The sequence below is a fragment of the Acanthochromis polyacanthus genome, chromosome 3 (assembly GCF_021347895.1).
Source record: "Acanthochromis polyacanthus isolate Apoly-LR-REF ecotype Palm Island chromosome 3, KAUST_Apoly_ChrSc, whole genome shotgun sequence".
Lineage (NCBI taxonomy): Eukaryota > Metazoa > Chordata > Actinopteri > Pomacentridae > Acanthochromis > Acanthochromis polyacanthus.
This window is the reverse complement of record NC_067115.1, coordinates 3,863,499-3,884,123: the sequence shown is the minus strand read 5'-3', so window position 1 is coordinate 3,884,123 and position 20,625 is coordinate 3,863,499. Positions and strand designations below refer to the sequence as shown.

The 20,625-nt window shown below is 41.1% G+C and overlaps 2 protein-coding genes across 3 annotated transcripts in view; both read left to right on the top strand.

The window, feature by feature from the left end:
- Positions 1 to 5,457, top strand: part of LOC110965893 (interleukin-2 receptor subunit beta-like) — a 28,969-nt gene extending 23,512 nt beyond the window's left edge. For both annotated transcript variants that reach the window (XM_022215088.2, XM_051945865.1), the window contains exons 9-11: positions 342 to 438; positions 592 to 664; positions 2,195 to 5,457. In XM_022215088.2, the coding sequence (XP_022070780.1) occupies positions 342 to 438; positions 592 to 664; positions 2,195 to 3,199 (1,175 nt within the window). In that variant the 3' untranslated portion in view covers positions 3,200 to 5,457. The remainder of the gene's footprint in view (positions 1 to 341; positions 439 to 591; positions 665 to 2,194) is intronic.
- A 790-nt stretch (positions 5,458 to 6,247) lies between these two features.
- Positions 6,248 to 19,997, top strand: LOC110965890 (transmembrane serine protease 6). Its single transcript, XM_022215084.2, has 18 exons — positions 6,248 to 6,486; positions 7,650 to 7,782; positions 8,232 to 8,374; positions 8,881 to 8,948; positions 9,524 to 9,711; positions 9,838 to 9,879; positions 11,727 to 11,931; positions 12,087 to 12,223; positions 13,253 to 13,365; positions 13,477 to 13,586; positions 14,395 to 14,537; positions 14,666 to 14,764; positions 16,525 to 16,638; positions 16,884 to 17,000; positions 17,223 to 17,391; positions 17,993 to 18,270; positions 18,420 to 18,556; positions 19,359 to 19,997. The coding sequence occupies exons 1-18, from the start codon at positions 6,412 to 6,414 to the stop codon at positions 19,521 to 19,523; spliced, it is 2,436 nt and encodes an 811-aa protein (XP_022070776.2). The 5' UTR covers positions 6,248 to 6,411; the 3' UTR covers positions 19,524 to 19,997.
- Positions 19,998 to 20,625: the final 628 nt, after the last annotated feature.

The following is a 20,625-nucleotide window of genomic DNA, read 5'->3' as shown; positions in this document are numbered from 1 at the left end:
GGTTTAATCTGACGAATTCATTGAGTTTATAACAACATCATACCGAAGGCAGCAACTTCCAAAATCAGGAGATGAGTTTTGCCTTCTGGTCCTACTGTGATCAGTTGTTCTGTACACTTAAATACAAATCTCAGTTTAGTGTGGTTTAAATGTCTCATTGGACATACAGTAATGCTGCTCTTTAAAAGTCCTCCCTGTCACGCTTGCTCTGTTGAAATATCTTTGTCTGCCCTCTGATGTGGGAATCTCACAAAACTGCATTGTGTCAGGATAATTCCAACCCAGCAGGAGAAATGCAGCATGCTTTACCCTGAGCTAATGGTCTGTTCTGTGTTTGTCAGGTATCGCTGTGGATTTGTTACACTTTTACATCGTAGCAGGAGTGGCGGTGTTTGCCTTGTTGTTGGTTTTTGTCATCTCAAGGGCTGAAAAAACCTGGTAAGGAGACATAGGCACAAAGTACTCTTGCATTTTGTTCTACCTCATTGTATTACTTCATTATCATGTATTCAATTCTGGTCGACGGTGTTCAAAAGAAGCTAATTTTTTCCAACAGCTCTGGTTTGAGATTATGTCACTCTGTGTTTTCAGGGTTTACATGGTGAAGGGGATCCCAAAGATCCCAAACCCAGCAAATTCCTTCCTGCAGGATGCAAAGTTTGAGGTAAGTTTATGGCTGCCTATTTTCTTCCCTCTTTGTTGAGGCTTTGAAGCAACTGTAAAATTGTGTACTAGTAAGATTGTTAATACAGGGTGACACAAAAAAACGGTAACTTTTTAACAATCCAATAAAACCAGGAGTGATGGAAGAAAAATAATTTATTCATAGTAATTGAAACCTTAAAACATGCCATTTAAGAAACAATGATGGAATTTTCATTTTTTTTATTACTTCCTGTAGATGGCGTCCTTCTGTACGAATGCATTCTTGAAATCTCCCTGGGGCTATCTCAAGAGTAAAGTGTACACGACTCGACCAAGAACTCTGGATGAGTTAAAACAGAGAATTCAGGATGAAATTCACAGTATCCCAGCTGAGATGTTGCAGCAGTCAATGAGGAATCTCAACAGCAGATTTCAAGAATGCATTCGTACAGGAGGACGCCATCTCCAGGAAGTCATTTTAAAAAAATGAAAACTCCATCATTGTTTCTTAAATGGCATGTTTTAAGGTTTCAATTATTATGAATAAAATATTTTTCTTCCGTCACTCTTTGTTTTATTGGATTGCTAAAAAGTTCCCGTTTTTTGTGTCACCCTGTATGATAAAGTTGCTTGCATAAATATTTTTGACCACTTGGGGCATGTTAGCAGTAAACTTCTGCATTTAGCAAACAAAAATCATCCTTAACATTAATTTTGACTGTTGTCTGAGCCACATGTGTAATAAAGTCCATTACTTTTCATTTAACGCTGTTTCGGTCCCTACCAGCTGCATAGAAAACTGTTTAGCTGCTTTACAACTTTCATCGTCCCCAGTGAACTGTTGACTGTGCAGCTACTATACTGTGGTTTATCTCCAAAATTTACAAGTCAGAAAAATGCTAAAACTGCCTGTTAATCTGCAAAGTTGAAAAATATATCTCTGTGCATTTGTCACCACCAGGAATCTCTTTTACATTTAAAATAGCCACTTCAGTCATTTTTGATTTAAAATTACATCTGTACAGTTTAAAAAACAAAAAAGTAAACAATAGCACAATGCAAAAACATCTCAGAAAGGACAAAAACCAAAATAACAGGATGTTTCCTGAGTAGGCTGTGAAACCAGACAGATAAAATGACTCAACAGTCAAATGATTCAAACCCCAAAGGTTCAAATATGAGCGCAAATAGAGATCAAAACACGATGAACACAGCATATTTGCCCATTCGCAGATTATTTATTGGAAGTTACTCCAAACTGTCACCAGTTAAAGCCCCATGCTTCATACTGCAGGTCCTCCAAAACAGTCCAGACCCTTCAGGGCATAGACATGGAACCTCTGGGGGTGTCCTGTGGTGTCTGGCACTGACTCATCCACATGAACGACAGGACTTTTAACACCAGACTATTACACTATAACAAGATGACTAGTGTTATTGACCTCACCCATGTTGTGGCTGATTGGTGTACGTCCTCACAGTGAAGTGTGAAATGAATGTTCTATGTATTTTCACCTTCCTTATTCCTCTTGTACTTTCTCTCCTCCAGAGCTGGGTGAGTCCACACTTCACCAAAGAATCCTTCCATTCCTTCTGGAAACCAGTGGATACCGTGTCTGTGGAGGTTACCTCCACTGTGGATGTCGCCGCATTCTGCAGGCCAGATGAGAAGATGATGAGAAATGAGAGCAGCTACGAGTCCACCAGCTCCAGCTTCTCCAACCCAAGTTACTCCAATCTTTGTGCCCCTCCTCCTCCTGTTTCCTTGCACAGTGCAGGAAACCTGGAGCCCTGTGATGCCGATACACCTTACGGGCCCGTTGCTTGTCAAAGCGAAGGAACTAACACAGAAAAGGACAACAATGATGTGACAGAGAAAGAAATGGAGATTTTGAAGTTGCTTCCCAAAGGCAGCGGCGACAGTGATCCAGTACAGGTGATTTCAGATTATGAGAAGGTTGAGAAGGTCCAGGGCGAACGATTCAGACTCTGGAGCCGAGATTCAGGCATGTGCAGTTGCGAAGAGGTCATTCCAGAGAGCTTGGAGGCAGATAGCATCAATGTGGCTGAAAGCCATGATCAGATGCCTGAAGAAGATAAGGAGAAGGAGGGAGGGCATGGCATAAAAGTGAATATTCTAAAGCTGCTTGGAAGCAGTGGAGCCATTTTTGGCAAAGAGTCTATTCAGGTCTGCTCTGATTACGAGCGAGTCCAGGCTGTTCATAGTCCAGAGGCTGACAGCCCAGAGCTTCCAAGCCTGGATTCAGGTGTCAGCAGTGGGGGTGAGGAGCAGCTGAGTCAGGAGGAGAGCATGGAGGATGATAAGTCCACTGAATCTACACGCTTCCTCTTTCCTCCTCATCCTTCCAGTGCCTTGCCATGCTCCATGCTCTCCATGAAACAACTGCCTTTGAACTTCTCAGGGCCGGGTTTTAGTCCAGCCTTGAAACCGCAACATGATCATAGACTTGAGGACATTATGCAGATGTCAGGCAGCAGGTCAGTCGAGCCTTGTGCTGATGGTTATATGCCAGTGAGACAGGAACAGAGCTGAGAGGAAACAGACACAGTCACTTACCGTCATTTGACCAGAAACAGTAACCGCTGTGCAGTAAAGTATGTAGCAGTGGACGGTTCCTCACAGCTGTCTCTTTGATATAAGCTTGCCTAATAAAAATACTTGATGGTAGTTTTCAGGATCAGAGAAAGTAGATGTTTTGATGAATGTTATATTTTTTCAGTTATTTCTAACAAGTATTTAAATGTAAAATGATACAGGTTTTAGTCACTGAAAGGTGTACACCCCCCGTCAAAAGTTTTAGGACACTGCCTCATTCAAATAAAGTAGAACCTGTCCTCCAACTTTTGACAGGGGGTGTATTTCATCATATGGATGTGATCAGGGCAGGACTCTGATCATACATGTAAAGTTTCAGGCAGATTGGAGCATGTTCAGGGCATTTACACAGCATTTGAAATTTCATGGCGAAGGATCAAAATTCCAGAGGCCGCCACGGACACGCCCTTTGACTTTGGAAAAAGATTTTAATAACTTTGGATCATTGAGGCCTCCTGTATGTACTGGCCCAATTTGAGGTGAATTGGAGTTTCCCTCTAGGAGGAGTTCACTCTAGAAAAAAAATGAAAAATGGGCAAAATCTGACATTCAATGCAAAATATCTCACTTCCTGTTGGGTTTGGAATGTGGCTGTCACTGACTTTTTTGTTCAGCCTGATGTGCTGCACATGTGTACCACATTTAGTAGATACACCCCCTGTCAAAAGTTGTAGGACAGGTTCTACTTTAGTTGAATGAGAAAGTGTCCTAAAACTTCTGACAGGGGGTGTACTGTATGTCTATGGACTTGAGCACTTAATATCCCAGGATTTACTTTTTGCTGCCTTACATTTATTGCATGCTGGTAGAAAAACATCCATCGTTATGCTGCTTAACCAAATCTGAGCCGCTGCTACAGTATCTGTAGATTCCCCCAAAAGCTGAATGCTTCACTTTTGCATGCAACAAGTCTGACTGCTTCTGATGCAGCTCCGTTACTGTAGACTGCCACCCAGTGTACCAAATGTGCATTACACGCACAAAACAAAAACCCCAAAACAAGCAAATGACTCTTCCACAGGTGACTAGAATGACCACTGTTTAGGTACTATGACATATGTTTTTTTATTAATATGTTTATTGGGAAATTTGACATAAAAACTGCAGGACAGTTACATTGGCCTTGTATATACATGTACATTTGAAGGGAAAAGAAAATATTTAAACCTATCCAAGTCATGTAACATCGTATCTATACTATTCGAAATCTGTACAATTTCTTACTGCACCAAATTGTACTTCCCTTGGAGGTTTTTTAGTTTTTTGCAACAACAACTTAAAAATAGAAACGTAAACAATTATATAAAACTTGATAAGAACAATGAGAAATATAAGAGAAAGCAGACAAAGAAAAAGGTAGGCAGAAGAAAAGTGAAGAAAGAAAGCAGAGAGCGGGTGAGTGGGTGAAGGGGGGCCTTATTCAATTAAGAGGAGTTTAAAGAATTAAAGTAGGCTAGAAAAGAGCCCCATTTCTTTTGGAAAATATTCATATTACCTTTGACAGAATGTCTGATTTTTTCCAATTTTAAAAAAGACATTACCTCTCCAAGCCACTGAACACTGGAGGGAGATGTAGTGGACTTCCATTGTAAAAGAAGATGGCGTCTTGCTATTAGGGACGTAAAAGCTAAGACCTCCAATTGTCTGTGACTGAATCGAGTATAATAAAGATGGCAATGTGAGGGGAAGTATTTACAGGAATCAAAAGTATTTTGGACATTGAATCAAAGTAATTTTTCCAGAAATTGAACAAAGAGGGGCAAGAAAAAAAACACGTGGGTTAAATTACAGGGTGAATAGTGACACCTATCACAGTTATCTGTAACGTCAGAATATATTTGTGACAGTCTGGCTTTAGAATAGTGAATTCTAAATAATACTTTGAGTTGTATGAGTGTTATACGCGCACACGTTCAGCTTGTGCGATGACACATGATTTTAACAACTAATAATTCATGTGATCATTCATTAGACACTTCAGTGACATACTGACTGCAGAGATAAGAAGATGTCCTGTCATGTTTTCATACTGTGTCCTTGGGTAATATTGAGTGCATACCTAAATGTAAATTGTAATTTCGTTTCTGAATATATTTCCATATTTCTTTCTTCCTCTTTCAGTGGCACATTACTAGTTTCTTCGTTGTTTTCTATTCATGCAATGTAAACAATAAATAAATGTTGTTTTGAAAGAACTGAAAGTGTTGTTATTGTTGTGCATCTTTACGCTTTTTACTTTGTATTGCTGCTTGTCTACAGTGTGTTGATACTGTATTTATTCATTTTTATGTTTCATCATTGTGCATCTTGTACGTATTATTATTATAAATAAGTTTGTTTCTGCTGTAAAAATGTTGCTGCTATAACAATGTGAATTTCTTCTGGCGTGGGGAGCAATAAAGGACTATCTTAATCTTAACAACGTGAAATCAAATGAGAAATGTGCATCTTTTGTAGCTTCCTGGTTGAAAGTTACACATAAATGTTTTTTTTTTTCTCAGAACTTTCGTTGTCATCCCTAAAACTCACTGCAACAACTCAGAACACTGCATAAAGCTCCCAGTAATGATTTTGTGAGAGGTTCGGCTCAAGAAGCACAGAAGTAAACAACTAAACAACACCTCAGCATCTTTAGTGCATGAGTTAAAATACACAAATCCTTTCTTTCTGTGCATCGTGCTAATGTTTTATTTCTCATTAGGATTTGTTGTTTGCATGGAAAGTGAAAGAACTCTGGAGAAATGAGCTGAATATGTAAATAACCACTTTCACTCCCAGCAGATTTACCTGTACAGGGGAGCTGACTGGGTGCATCCCTGTTGCTAGGTGATAAACAGCTGCTGTGCTCCTGACTCACTTTCACGCATGATTCGTTATATGAAGCCATCAGTTAGAGCCTTGTGGATGCATAGCGCTAACTCGGCCTCTCCCTGAGCAACGTGCAAATCCAAAAGGGCTTCGGGAAACATTGACTGACTTTTGTTCTCACCTTTGGACTTACAAACAGAAAGGGAGCCGTTGTCTGTCCGTCAGAGCAACATGTGATTACCAGAGATGCTTGGTAAAAGCTGCAAGATTGTTCTAACAGCAGTGAGGCCTCATGGACATTAAAATGATTTCTTAAGGAGTAAGGACTGTAGAGTAATGCAATGGCACTCGGGCACGGCTCAAAAAAATCAATTTCATGTGACCAGGGGGTCACTCCTGCTGCTCTGGACAATGAGGTCAGTAGCACTAAAATACTGAAATAGTTAGTATTTATTGCTCATTATGTTGAGATTATTGTGTGTCAAACCTGTGAAGCTGTTAGAGCAAATTAGTGTTTACCAGAATAATACCTACACCAGTCTCTTTCAAAATGGAGGCTGTTGTTTTGGTTTTGAATGCTGTCGATGTGACCGTCCATTAGAGGAAAAAGCTGCATTCATATGATCTTAGTTTCAGTATTTGGCAGCTGACATCTGTTGCTCAGTCTCACTTGACTTCTTCAGTTTATCACATAAAGAACAGGCTTAGGGAGTTGTGGCTTTTGTGGGAAAAAAAGATGGATTGCACCAAGTCATGTCACTTGAATCAGCATCGGTTTAGCGGGAAGACTACAAGTCTAAAAAAAAAGTCTGAAAGTATGGAGTAAGAAAATAATAAGCTTGGACTTCAGCCTGTTGGAAACCAACAACATTAACCCCCACTAGGATGACACACCTGGATCTCCAAACACTTGGTGATCACGATGCACTGTGGGGAAATCTCTGACGTGACATGAATATGTGGAATGTGATTTTTCTCATTTGTTTCCAAAAGCTCTGCTGGTGTGTTTTGCAGTGAGGTTCGACTGAGGTGAAACTGGAAATGCAAAGTACACTGCCAGTGACTATTCTCTAACATTATCATGCCTAAAGTTTGCTATGCAGTGTTGAAACACCACTGGAACTAGGATACTATGTGAAGGAAACGGATACGACAGACAGAGTTTTGACCACATCATTAGCTCACTTTCTATTTTTTTCTCAGAATAACACACCATTATCAGCATTTACAATATATTATTCAGCCTTATTTGTTGCCTGATTCATCTCAGCAGCAGCAATTCAGGAGTAATTGTTAAGGAATCTCTGACAGAAAAGGATTTAACAAGGAAAAAAGTCAGAAGAATTTATAACTGTAAGATCCAGGGAAAAATCTCAGGGTAGATTTCACCAAGGAAAAGAAAACTGGAACAGCACCATGGCTAAATAATCCTGTGGGAAACCATCTCAGAGCCCTGGGTACTCTAACTCGGACACTGCATGAAAAGACACTATCAAACCCATTTTCAGGTACTGCGGCATATTGACTGAAGGCCCACATTCTCTGTAGGTCACAGGGAGTTCTTGTTTGTTCTCTGCAGATTGGAGCTGCCACACAAGCTGTGGTTCGCCCAGCCAGGAAGACTCGGTCCTGTAAATGTCTCCTTGCCTTCCTCATCATCCTCATCCTCCTCCTTATAGCTGCAGGAGCCACGCTGGCCTGGTATTTTCTGGGTGAGCAGCTCTTTTTCTCTCTCCGTCACTGATTGGTCTTGATTGCTCTGTTCACATCCAACACCACCAAAAAAAATTACAATTGTGGTTTTAAAGGAAATGGATTGCCCTAAAATTAGTTGAGATGTTCATGTTCCCCTCAGGATGAACGGTTGTCATGTTCATGTAGCCCCAATCATCCAGGGATTTGTTTGAAGCTAAATACTGCCAAATCTAATGACATTTCAGTCAATCTTAACTGTACTTTCTATTCCTGCTAATTTAGCATGTGTGCTAACATGCTAAACCAACATGGTGAACAAAACGGAAGCGAAACAGCAGCGTCTTAGTATTGTTAGCGACCACATTAACACGTGGATCCTCATTTTACTGCAGCTAGAGTATCTGTAGAGTCTCTGTCTTCTTGTTTACTTTGGTTGTCTTGATCTTCATGCTTTCCTCTATAACAGAGTACAAGGTTTGGGTGTTAGAGGCTCGTGTGGAGCAGCAGTACACGGCCTACCTATCCATCCTCAACAGGAACTTCTCTGCTCATCTGTCCTCCCACAACAGTCCTGCTTTCAAGAAAGAAGCCAAGGGAGTGCAGAACGTGGTGAGCAGGGAGAATGAACTCCTCTGATGCTGATGCACACCAAAATAACTTGGTTTGCCTCCTAAGGGAGCCAGAGCAGATGGTTGTCTGTTTTTTTCTGTAATCTTTTTCTTTTTAAATTAGAACAAATCATAGCACTCACTTGCACCATATAGGTAAATAAATTCACTCTGATCAAGTACCAGAGAGAAATGTGACTATATATTTGTTTATACAAGTAATGCAAGAAATAAGAAAAACATTTGAAACAACTAAGCTTAGCCAAAGAAATGGTAAAAGCACCACTTAAAAACAGCAGGAATAGACTGCAGTTTATATCGCTTTTGAATCGGTCACTGCATTATATAAGGCAAAAAACTAAAAGAATATGTCACATCCTTGCATCCAGATGAGTATTTGCTGCAGCAACTGACATACTGGATTATGTCCTTTCAAAAATATTAACATCTAACATGTAGCTAAATGCTTAGCTGTGACCAACTGGTACAATGTTTTGTGTTTTTCAGGTACAGAAGATAATGAAATGCTCAAGTCTGTCTCGATACTTTAACTACACCACCGTGTTCGCCTTTGGGTATGTGGATTTGACTTTTTCTTTACATACTCTACAGCAATAATGACCAAAATGGGAACTTGCATGCAGTGAATATGCAGTTCTGCTAAAAAAAAAAAAAAAAAATGGCCTGCCCAGATTCAGTACAATGCTGCAAAACTGATGGAATGGTGCTACAGAGGGATAATGACCTAGAACTTATTGCAAAGGCAACCCAAGATCTTCTTAAGGCAAAGAACTGAATGTTCTTAAATGGAGTCAGTCACCGGACCTCAACCAATCTGAGCTGCTTTTTAACTGAAGATAAACTAAAGGCAGAAAGAGCTACAAACAGCAACGGAAGATTGGTGCAGTAAAGGCCTGACAAAGCATCTCAATGGAGGAAAATCAGTATTTGGTGATGCCCATGGGTTCCAAACTTCAGACAGTCACAACTGCAAAGGATTTACATGCAAGTGCTACGATTAGATTTGCTAGTCCAATTCCCAGATACTTTTAGACCCGACTGCGCTTTATGGTGATAGTGGCATCACTCACAAACATCCCAGAGATCACTGGTGCTGTGTGAATGTTTCTACGTTTCGTTGTTTTTGCAGAGAGGGAAGTGTCGTGGCTCACTTCTGGATCGTGCTGTCCATACCCAGTAGTCATGTCAGGAGAATGACCCTGGAGATGGTCACCAGGAGCCTGGAGGAGGGTCTGAAGGGGTACAGAGGGTCAGAGGTGGAAGAGACAGCCCGCGTTGATGGATACCTCTTCCACCTCCCCACACTATCTGTCAGTGGTGAGAAAAAGCAGAGTGTGTTTTAGACAGAAGTGTGAAGTGATGAAGAAGATACAGAGAGAGAATTGGTCTTCCATTTAGTTTAGTTTTAATTTATTTTCTGTCTTTTTGTTCTGCTCCTTACAGAAACCGACCCCAAAGTTATAGAACTTTTGAAAGCCTCCTTTGGTATCACACTTATCTTTATTTGCTTGTTCTTTTAATTGTTTCTTATAAATCTTATTAATAATTTCTTATTTTTAATTAATTAGCTGTATTAGCATGCAGTACAGTATACTGTATATTTTCTCCAACAAAATTTTAATGCATGGAAAAAACTGTGATGTGAATGCACAGTTTGCTTTTTAGATAAAATGTTCTACGTGGTGTCTCCTAATCATGGAAAACCCTGTTCTAGATGATAATTCTTCTATGGGATGAAAAATTAGAAATTTCTTCCATTGCTCAAAATGAGATCTAATTGGTGAATAATTAAAGTCATCGTCTTGTATTAATGCTAAGCATGTTGCAGGGGTCACTGGTGAAAACATCTTTCCACAAGATTCAGTTTTCATGAAGACGCCATCTTGACGTTCATAAATACACCACATTTAACAATTTTCATCCTTTAATGCCCAATCAGGAATCATACCTGCAAGTTTTTGATCACAACCCTGTGTCTTGTTCTACTGAGTTAACCTGCTGTTAACTCACAGAATAAAACACGTCACTCTCTTATAGTGCTTGTTTTGGAAAAGCTGAAGGGAAGCAGGCAAAGTAATTGCACATTTTAGAATAATTCACATAAAACTGCTCCCATTACAATGTTTCGGAAGCTTTTAGTTTGCAGCACAAAGTTAAGCATTTTCAAAGCACAAAATGTGTTGAAATTGTGTCTTCCTGCAGAACTAGACCACATTTTGCCTGCCAGTACGTTTGTGACTTTAGAGAAAATAGTTACACTAATCAGTATTGTGTAACGCTTATCGCAATGATCGAACGAATTTGTGTGGCAGTTGAAAAAGAGGACGAAGAGGTCGTGGACATTCTGATCCAGTATCACCAAGTTTTCAGCAAGAAATCTGATGGTGCTTTTGGGTCATGTTGTAACATTTTTGAGATAAAAATTGTTTTTAAAATGTTTTCCCAAATGGGAAAGTATGGTGGCCGACAGGTGTAAATGCGCTGCAAACACAGGAATGATCCAAAACCAAAAACTCACAAACACATAAAACACATGCAAGAAAAATATGCTGCAAGAGAAACATGCTGCAATCACAGAAACGACGCAGAAGCAGACTTGCAAAATCACAAAACAAATGCAAACGAAAAATGCTGCAAATATATAAAACACACACAAACCCCCAGAACAACCGCAAGAGAAAAATGCTGCAAATTCAATCCACAACGGAAGTGCAAATCAAAGTTTCTAGCACGTAGCGTAATTACGCTGCTCTTCGATAACATTGTAAAATATGCCAGCCAAGTCAGCCAAGTAAAACATAAAGGAAAAAGTACCTTTTCACACTGAAAGAAATTGCACGCCTTCTTTTTCTTCTTCTTCTTCTTCTTCTTCTTCTTCTTCTTCTTCTTCTTCTTCGTGTCTGGTGCACTTCTGTTGTGGATTGAATTTGCAGCGTTTTCCTCTTGCGGTTGTTCTGGGGTTTTTTGTGTTTTTATATATTTGCAGCATTTTTCATTTGCATCTGTTTTGTGATTTTGCAAGTCCGCTTCTGCGTCGTTTCTGTGATTGCAGCATGTTTGTCTTGCAGCATATTTTTCTTGCATGTGTTTTATGTGTTTGTGAGTTTTTGGTTTTGGGTCATTCCTGTGTTTGCAGCGCGTTTACACCTGTCGGCCACCGTAGTTTGAGATAAAAATTGTTTTTAAATTGTTTTCCCAAATTGGAAAGACTTACTGACATAACCCTAAACTACAAAGCTACTAATAATGAGTTTACTTAAACACAAAACTTTTTTCCTTTCACAAAATATTACCTGAGCTCTAACACACAGTTCTGGCTCCTTTGTCCCAAGACTGTTACAGCTACCAGAAGGTGGTGTCCAGCAGCCCTGTGGCCCTCCATGGCCCCAACACACAGCGCTCCTCCTGCCTGTGGCACCTCCAGGCTGCCCCCGGGGCCCAGCTGGAGCTCCACATGGAGTGGCTGTTGCCGGAGTGCCGAGACCGGCTGGTGGTGTACAACTCCCTCACCCCCTCCGATAATCAGCTCATCACATCGTGAGTTCATCCTTCAAAGACAAGAAGAATTGGGCAGATAGAGGCCATCAATGTATTCAAATTACTGGAATGGGGAGTGTTTACCCTGTTTATTCCTAAATCTAATCATTTGCTGATCTCACCGCCTCTGGCCATGTTTCCCTTTGTCTTTCTAGAGTTTACGGCTGCAGCAGACATGAGCATGTGGTCCGCGTCCTGTCGTCAGGAGAGTGGATGACAGTGATTTGGAAACAGGGTCTCTACAACTACAAGGACCCTTTTTCTTTGTCTGCGCAGGCCTGGGATCATCAAGGTAAGATTAAATGTCTCTACCTTCTTACTGCTTCAGAAATGTGTCATACAGTAGTTTACAGAGACTGAAAGTAGAGACACAATTAATCAAATGTAGTCCTGTTTGTCTTTGGTTGGATTAAAGTCAACTGAAAACATCAAGAGGAAACTTTAAGATGACTTAACAGAACTAAGAGTCTGTGACCATGCTCATAATGACAGTACTTACACCTAATATTGTTTGTTTAGATTTTCTCTCCTAATTATGAGATCCTTTCTTATAATGATGACATAGTAACCAACCATTATGAGTTTTGGACACCATTTTTTTCTTTTCTAAATGCAATACACTTCTGTGACAAAGTAAAAGCAAAGTTATTATATTAGATTACATGACCTGAAGACCCGTCCTCCTGTTCACCTGTGTATTCCAAAATCTTTGACTTTTTGAACCCTTTCCAACATGTTATAAGAAGTCTCTTGTCCAGGGGGCACTCTGTACAGTTAGAAAGTGTGGCTTCATGTCATCGTCTAAAGGACATAAGCTGTCTGCACCTGATTTCTTGGTAATCCAACTGACAGTTCTGAGGACATTTCACTCAAACCCACAAATGTCAGACTTGTGGAGGCAGTGGAGGAAACGCCACGTCCTCACCAAAGTCCTTACGATACACTGTCTGGGAAACATGAATGTCTGTGCAAATCTTTTTTCCAATCTACCGTGAAGATGTTTAGATGTCGCAACATAAATGGCTGGATGAGAGCCGTTAGGGGCGCAAACAGGGAATCGCCAGATTCAAAGAAGAAAATTCTGCCTCAGTGCAACATGGACATAAGTCTCTGCAGTTTTATGGCTTGTTCTGACCAGACCAGGCTGCATCAAACCTGGTAGATATATGCATTTGGTAGAAATAAGTCCTGAATGCCATTCTATTTAGGATGCATTTATTTTGCTTTGGAGTCACTGACATCCGGTGATGCCACAAAGGAGACTAAAATGTGTGTTTCAGATCATAGAATCTCTCCCACTCTCTGTCTTACCATGTCTCAGAGTGTAATTCCAGCATACAGGTAAAGGCAGTATCGGGTGTTCAGGGGACACTAAGGACACCTTTCTTTCCCAGCTACTACCCTCCAAACACCAACTGTACCTGGAGCTTCATTGTAAGTCACACCTGCATCCATATAGACACACACACATCTACAATAATCATTTGAAACTATTTCTAATTTATTTTTTTATTTGTGTATCGACTGTCTGGTGTGTGATTTCAGATGCCTAGTGCAGGGATGGGCTTGTCCCTGGAGTTTGAGGGCTATGAGTTGAGCAGAGCCAGCTACAACCAGGCCTGCACCCAGGGACAGTGGATCATCCAGAACCGCAGGTAGACCGCACCACATTTAGTCTTTGACTTACTCTAATTTTCTGTTAAGCAGCTCCCCAAGCCTCAGTGACAGCAACAAGCAATGAGAGGAGAGATAGGATTCACATCATTGGAGATTGCCCACGCTATCTGGTCTTATCTCTCGTAATTACACAACTTATTCTCCTTTTAATAAAATGGTAGAAGTGCCTGGATTAACCAGCAGAAATGTGCTTGCCAATTCTTAGTGGTGGGACCTTTTTTTCCAAATTGCTGAGATCACTTTTCCGTCACATTGCCTTTTTAATGCTATTTTCTTTAGTGTATTGCACAGGTGCTGAGTCCCTAATATAGTCTCATATTTTAGGTTTAGTCCTACTTCTTCTTTATCCTCCTCACATTCAGACATCACGCATCATGCAGGTGGCATCGATGAATAGACATTCCATTTCTGGTACGCTAAAGAGCAGCGAGAACAGAAAAAAATGTGCATCCTTTAGGCAGAGAACTATAGTTTGGTGTCTGGCTGGAAGCAGCTGTGCACATTTTACATGCAGGTCCATTATGTGTGCGCTTTCAGTTACACAAAGCAAAAATAAACCCAAGTTGCACAGCAAAAATGTTTGGATCATGGCATGCTCTACCAAACAACAGGGGGCAGCATTGTCCCATTTAGCCTGCCATTACATGTCCATACAGTCTTTACATGCGAGGCCATTGTAGCTTCAGTGTGGGGTTTTTCAATCACTTTTCCAACCATCTCGTTGTCTCTGCAGGAAAACGTGACTGCAGTTTTCATTGAATTTAATTTCCTCTTTCCTCTTCTCAGACTGTGTGGTACCAGAAGCCTGCAGCCCTACAACGAGCGCCTCTTCCTGCTCTCTGTGACGGCCACAGTTGTCATGACATCCGAGGTGTCGCTCACAGGGCCGGGCCTCCAGCTGCACTACAGCGCCTTCAACCTGTCAGATCGTAAGTTGTGGAGGCAGGAGAGGCAGTCAAGAAATTTTGAACATATAAGATGGAAAGTTGTATTTATACCTTGTGTATGAATATAATTTAGATTTTTGTGTGTGTGTTTATTTGTGTATTTTCTGCAGCTTGTCCAGGTCAGTTCTTGTGCAGTGTGAATGGCCTCTGTGTTCCTGTCTGTGATGGAATCAAAGACTGTCCCAACGGACTTGATGAGAGGAACTGTGGTATGTTTTTTACGTTTCCAGTTCATACACGCCACATAAATAAGGACATTTCTGGACGGTCAAGATCGAATAAATGCTCTAATACTGACACTCAAAGACGGTGAATTTCAATGCATTTAGATAGTCGCAGGGCCGGCCCTAGGACTTTGGTGGCCCTAAGTAAGATTTTTTTTTTTTTTGTGGCCCCAAAACATGCACAGGGCAACTACCAAATCACGTGCACAGCTTGTGATTGGGTTAAAACACACATGCACATGATTAACAGCAAATATTTATTTTTTTTAAAAATGTATCCTTAAAACGATAGAGACAATTACCAATAAGTGTTCAAAATAATAGAAAAAAACTAAGTTAACATGGCAGGAAGCATGGAGTCACCAACTGACTGCTGGTTTATTTTTTCTTTCCTGTATTTTTCCCGTATAGTTTTCTAATAAGCCAGTTTAAATTGATATGTTACCATGATGATTTATGTTTTATTGGAATAAAGACAGGGACAAAATGTGAATCACACACTTATTGTGGTGTGGCCCCCTCTAGTGGATGTGGCTATAAACAACGGCATAGAGTGTTTACGCCAGCGGCCGGCCCTGGATAGTCGTAAATTTACTGTATGCCTCCACACCACTTGTGCAGCCACTTGTGAGACTTTTGGACGACTGAAGCAGCCAGTGTTCTGTGACTGACAGAGCTGAGGGTAGGACCGTTCAAGCAGAACAACTGTAATGTGAACGTTGTCAGTGTTCTGCTAATGAAATCTGCCTGGCTTACAATTTGAGGGTGATGTCGATCTGATCTGACAGGACTGTTCTTTCTAAATCCTTTGAATTTTGGATGGCAGAAAGAATATCCTGATTGAAAACCTTTGAGATTTGACAGCTTGTCAAGCTACAAGGTTGTTATTCATTCAGCTTAGGTTAGGTACACATTAATTATATGCTGTTTTATAGATGGTGAAATAATTTAACATGCCATGCAAACACAGCAGACTGTAGAAATATGTCAACTTAGTTGGAATGGTTTGCCAAATAGAATTTATATTCTATTAAAGCAACTGTTAAAAATGAAACAGTGAGAATCTACTTTACTGTCTTGAAAGAACTCCTTTTTCCAATTCCCTCTTGCAAAGATAATCAAACATGACCTTCAATGAGAAGCACAGCTGACTACCTCTGTACCAATCCACACATAGTTGTCTCACAAAAAATTCCATCTCCTTAAAGTATGGCTAAGGAGTATTTTTTGACATCATTTGACAAAAATTCCACTCTGAACCGCTTTTCACATGTCATTCAAACGGTCTGAGAGGAAACTACACTTCTGCACCTCTACTTCTGGCTCTGTTTTAATGCTTTAGAAAATCTAGCCCTTAATGGGAGATTTTAGCCAATCACAGGGTCTTTCACTGATCAGAGTATAAATAGCAACAACAATGAGTTCACAATGAGAAGATGATATGTGGTGCTGTGGGTTAGATGGTGGACTTTAACTTGGGAGAGTGATGTTTGAATCCTAGCTGAAGCGTGAAATAAAAACAGACATTTAGCTCGACCACTTATGCTCATTTGAAGCACATGCTCATCTGTTGTGGTGATCTTAGTGCAGAGAGGTAAGGGTTGCAGCAGAAGGTCTGTAGATTTCAAATTCAAGTTTTTTTCCCCAGATTTCTTCGTACTGCAGTTTTAAATCATGTCACTGAACGTTACTGAATTTATGAGCACACATGCACGTTAACGCCACCACTTCTGTGTGTGTTTCAGTGTGTGCAGCACAGTTCAAATGTCCAGAGGACAGTCAGTGTGTGGACTACTACAAAGTGTGCGACCAACATCCAGACTGCCCTAAAGCCACAGATGAGATGAACTGTACTGAGGGTAACAAACTCACACCACAAGTGTACCTGCACATATTCACATGATACGCCCCTTGGCAAAAAATAGTTGAACTCGCTTTAATTCTAAACTTTGCACTGTTTTTAAAGCTTTCTGAAAAATGCTTTCTGTGTACATTCAGATGTGCAACATTAACAAATTCAGCCAACTCTGTCCGTCCTGATTTGCACAAGCACAATGGATAGCTTCAACAGAAAGTATTAAGCATGGTATATGTGTGTGTCCAGGTGTGCAGTGTACAGATATGACTTATGTGTGTGCTGATGGGACGTGTCTGAAGAAGCCGAACCCCGAGTGTGACTCTGTTACTGACTGCCCCGATGCCTCTGACGAGAAACAGTGCGGTAAGAATAATATATTTAACTTTATGCTTTCTTTGAACCAGTTTCAAGATTTCTTAAGGGTCATACTAACCCGGTGCTTAATGTAATTTAAACAAAATGAACCAAAAAAATCTGTTTGAGTCTATCTTGTGTTGTTCTTGTTGGTATCAGAAGCATTAGACAAACTGGATGTATTTACAGTTTACGTATTTAGCACATTTCTACCGGTGTGTGTGTGTTCAGACTGCGGCCTGAGGCAGTTTTCCAGCCGTATCGTTGGGGGTACCAGCGCCACTGAGGGGGAGTGGCCATGGCAGGCCAGTCTGCAGGTGAAGGGCACCCACATCTGTGGTGGTGCGCTGATCTCCAACCAGTGGGTGGTTTCTGCCGCCCACTGTTTCTATGACGACCGGTAAGTGCAGGAAGTGAGAAAGAAGCAGTGTGAAAAGAAAATAGCTGTCAAAAGACAAATACCCTGAAGCGCCGTGTTGTGCAAAGATAAAAATATTTAATCTGCCTCTCTGACTTTGATGAACCGTTTTTTTTTTTGTTTTTTGTTTTTTTGCATTTTTATACTTTTATAAATGAAGTTGTTTTCTAAATCTCAGTTCTCAGTCCTGCTGGTGTCCTTGCTGTCCAGGCTTTAGGGGTGACAGCCTGTCTGACTCGGAGCCAGTGGATTTATGTATTTATATCTGCTTGTGTGTTCAAACCCAACTCAACAGGCTGGACCGTGGCCAAAACTATAGCTGCAACATCCTGTAGAGGATTAACTATTCTCCTCTACTTAATTTTCATGCATGGTGATTAAAAGCATTTGCAGCCTACAGCAAGTCTTGTCATCTCCGTGGATGACGAAGATAAAGAAACAGTGGCTTAAATATCAGTTGCCGTCAGTCAAAAACTGCAACTGTGTGGATTTTATGTTATTTTAAATTGCACTAGTGCAAGAAAAACAGCACACTTACTGCGTCTTTAACACATCAGACCTCGTTCTTGTGCTCCTGCTGCAGCCTCTACTCCCCCTCAGTGTGGACAGTCTACTTGGGTAAACTCCTGCTCAACCGCAGCAGTCCCACAGAGGAGGTGGCGCGAGTTCAACGCATCCATCTTCATCACTACTACGACGACGAGTCCCACGACTACGACCTGGCTCTGCTGAAGCTGGATCGGCCCGCCTCTGTGCTGCTGGCTGGACATGCTCGACCTGCCTGCTTGCCCCCGCCCACCCACCAGCTGGAGCCAGGCCTGCTCTGCTGGGTCACCGGCTGGGGAGCGCTCCGCGAAGGAGGTGAGCAGGGACAGGTGGGAGGCTTGGGGGGTTTGGAGAGAATAGGGTTGTCAAACGTATCCAAAAACGTCCTACCAGAGGGTCCAATCCGGTCCGTGGGATGAAAGTTACAGAGAAGAGCCTCTTCTGCTATGTCCTCTGACTTCCAGGTGCTGCCAGTGATGTGCTTCAGAAAGTGGATGTTCGTCTGGTCAGTGAAGAAGCCTGTGTTCGCTCTTATGGCCACCTGGTCACTCCCAGAATGCTTTGTGCTGGTTATCGCAGTGGAGAGAAAGATGCCTGTCAGGTACAGAGAAACACATACACAGAAGATGTTCACTTCATTTCGCAATCCAGTTTGGATGTAGTCAATACTTTAAAACAAACAATGGATCAAACTGCTAGATGTTAATAATGCTCTTACAAACCGGCCCATCACAGAGAATTATGATCTACAGGGACTCTGCAGTTCCCCTCAGCTCTAAGAGACTTTTTTGCATTCTTGAACTCTGAAGTGTTTGAGTTTTACAGCAGCAAAGAAAGCTGTAAAACCCACTGTACACTCTTGGCTCAGCACAAAGCAGCAGACACAGTTAGAGACTAGCTGTGGAACATGGAACACCACGAGTTGGTGGAGAGCAAAACAGAGCTGATAGGAACATTTGATTTAGACACATAGCTTCAAACGCTGATATTAAACAAAAAAACAAACAAAAAAGGTCTTGGGTAACACATTCACCATGTAAACTGCATATTTTATTGTTGTGCCTGCAACTTGAAATTTACATTTCATTAACGATTGTGTAGAATCTTCTTGTCATAATGCAACATATTCAATCTCTACTTCTCTCTTTGTGCGTATTTGAATACAGCCCGACTAAATGAAAAAATCCAGATCTGTGAATGTCTCTTGAGGGTCCTCTGGGTGACAGTCAGGCCTTAGACAGGCCATAAAATGAGTTTTAAAAGCTAGATATCCAGGCACCCAGTGATGTCACAGCTGAGTCACTGCTAACAATGACTAGCTTCGTTAATTACTGCGGTCATTTTGTGCTGCAGAGACATTATAATCTGACCCTTTCCCCTTTGACATTGCCCGTCTTTGTCAGGGAGACTCAGGTGGTCCGTTGGTTTGTCAGGAGCCGTCAGGTCGCTGGTTCCTGGCCGGGGTGGTGAGCTGGGGCAAAGGCTGCGGGCGTCCAGACTACTACGGCGTCTACACCCGCATCACCAGGCTCACAAACTGGATGAAGCAGATCATCAGCAGCCCCTGAGTCACTGAGAATCTTCATCATCCTCCCATCAATGACCCGAAGCTCTTTGCAATTAAAACATCAGCCACACAATGACACCTGGTGCCAGATTTCAGATTGCTTCTCCTCCAAATAGCAGAATGGTGAAATGTGAAAGGCTTTATGAAATCGGTTTTATGTGACACCTCACAGGACTAATTTGAAGTGTTTATCAATTGCATCCAGCATGCAGTAAAAACACGCCAAACAGCAAAAATGAAATAAAATTATTTTAAAAAGCAGGATTGAAACATAATAGTGTCAATTATAAGAAGTTTGAAGTACTTTTAAACCCATCCATTGGTTGAACAATTACTGTGTAACAGATTTTTATTTTTTTGTTATTTGAGAAATATCAAGCTTAAAGCTTAAAGGCCTAATTCCATTTTTTGTTATATGCTCTGTGTTTGCATGTCTGCCTGGTTGATATGAAATACAAGCCAAGTGTAGAGTGATGCTAATGGCTTTTAAATGCTTAAGTCAATATGCAAACCTGTTAAAAATGAAGACGTAGAACATCGGCATGTTGATGACAATCATGTATGACATGATCACCATCTTAGCTTAGCATGCTAACATTTGCAAATTAGCACTAAATCAATCAAGTGTCAAGCCATTCAGCGTAGGCGATCATTTCTCTCCATCAAATCTGATCTTTTGCCTTCTGAATTGTGATTGTTGCCCGTTCCATGTGTAGCCATGATGTCAGTCCGTCTATCATTTTCATTCTCTGTCTGCTTCATCCTCTCTTCCCATTAATTTTTCCAGTTGTGAGAATATATTCTAGGGTCTCTTTCCTTAAGATGTGTCCAAAAAATGTTGCTGGCCGCACTAAATTGAGAACGAAAAAGCACAATACTGGAAAAAGTCAGGTAAAAACTGCAGGCTTGCTTGAGGTTGCGTAAGGTTAACATATCAGGTGGTAGAACTAAGCAGAAAGGATAGGAAAGAGTGCATGTGGTAACAATGGCTGAACAATGGAGTAGAACTAAGTCTGCAAGCTGGTAACTGACATAGGATGAAGACTTGAAAAACAGAACAAAAACATGATATAGCCACAGTGACTATCTGGGGTTAATATTCA

Excerpts from the sequence above, each read along its gene's own strand:
- LOC110965890 (XM_022215084.2), top strand. The coding sequence starts at position 6,412 with ATGGCACTCGGGCACGGCTCAAAAAAATCAATTTCATGTGACCAGGGG. Across the intron at positions 12,224-13,252 it reads GCAGGCCTGGGATCATCAAG|AGTGTAATTCCAGCATACAG; the intron begins GTAAGATTAAAT and ends ACCATGTCTCAG. Across the intron at positions 18,271-18,419 it reads GGGAGCGCTCCGCGAAGGAG|GTGCTGCCAGTGATGTGCTT; the intron begins GTGAGCAGGGAC and ends TCTGACTTCCAG.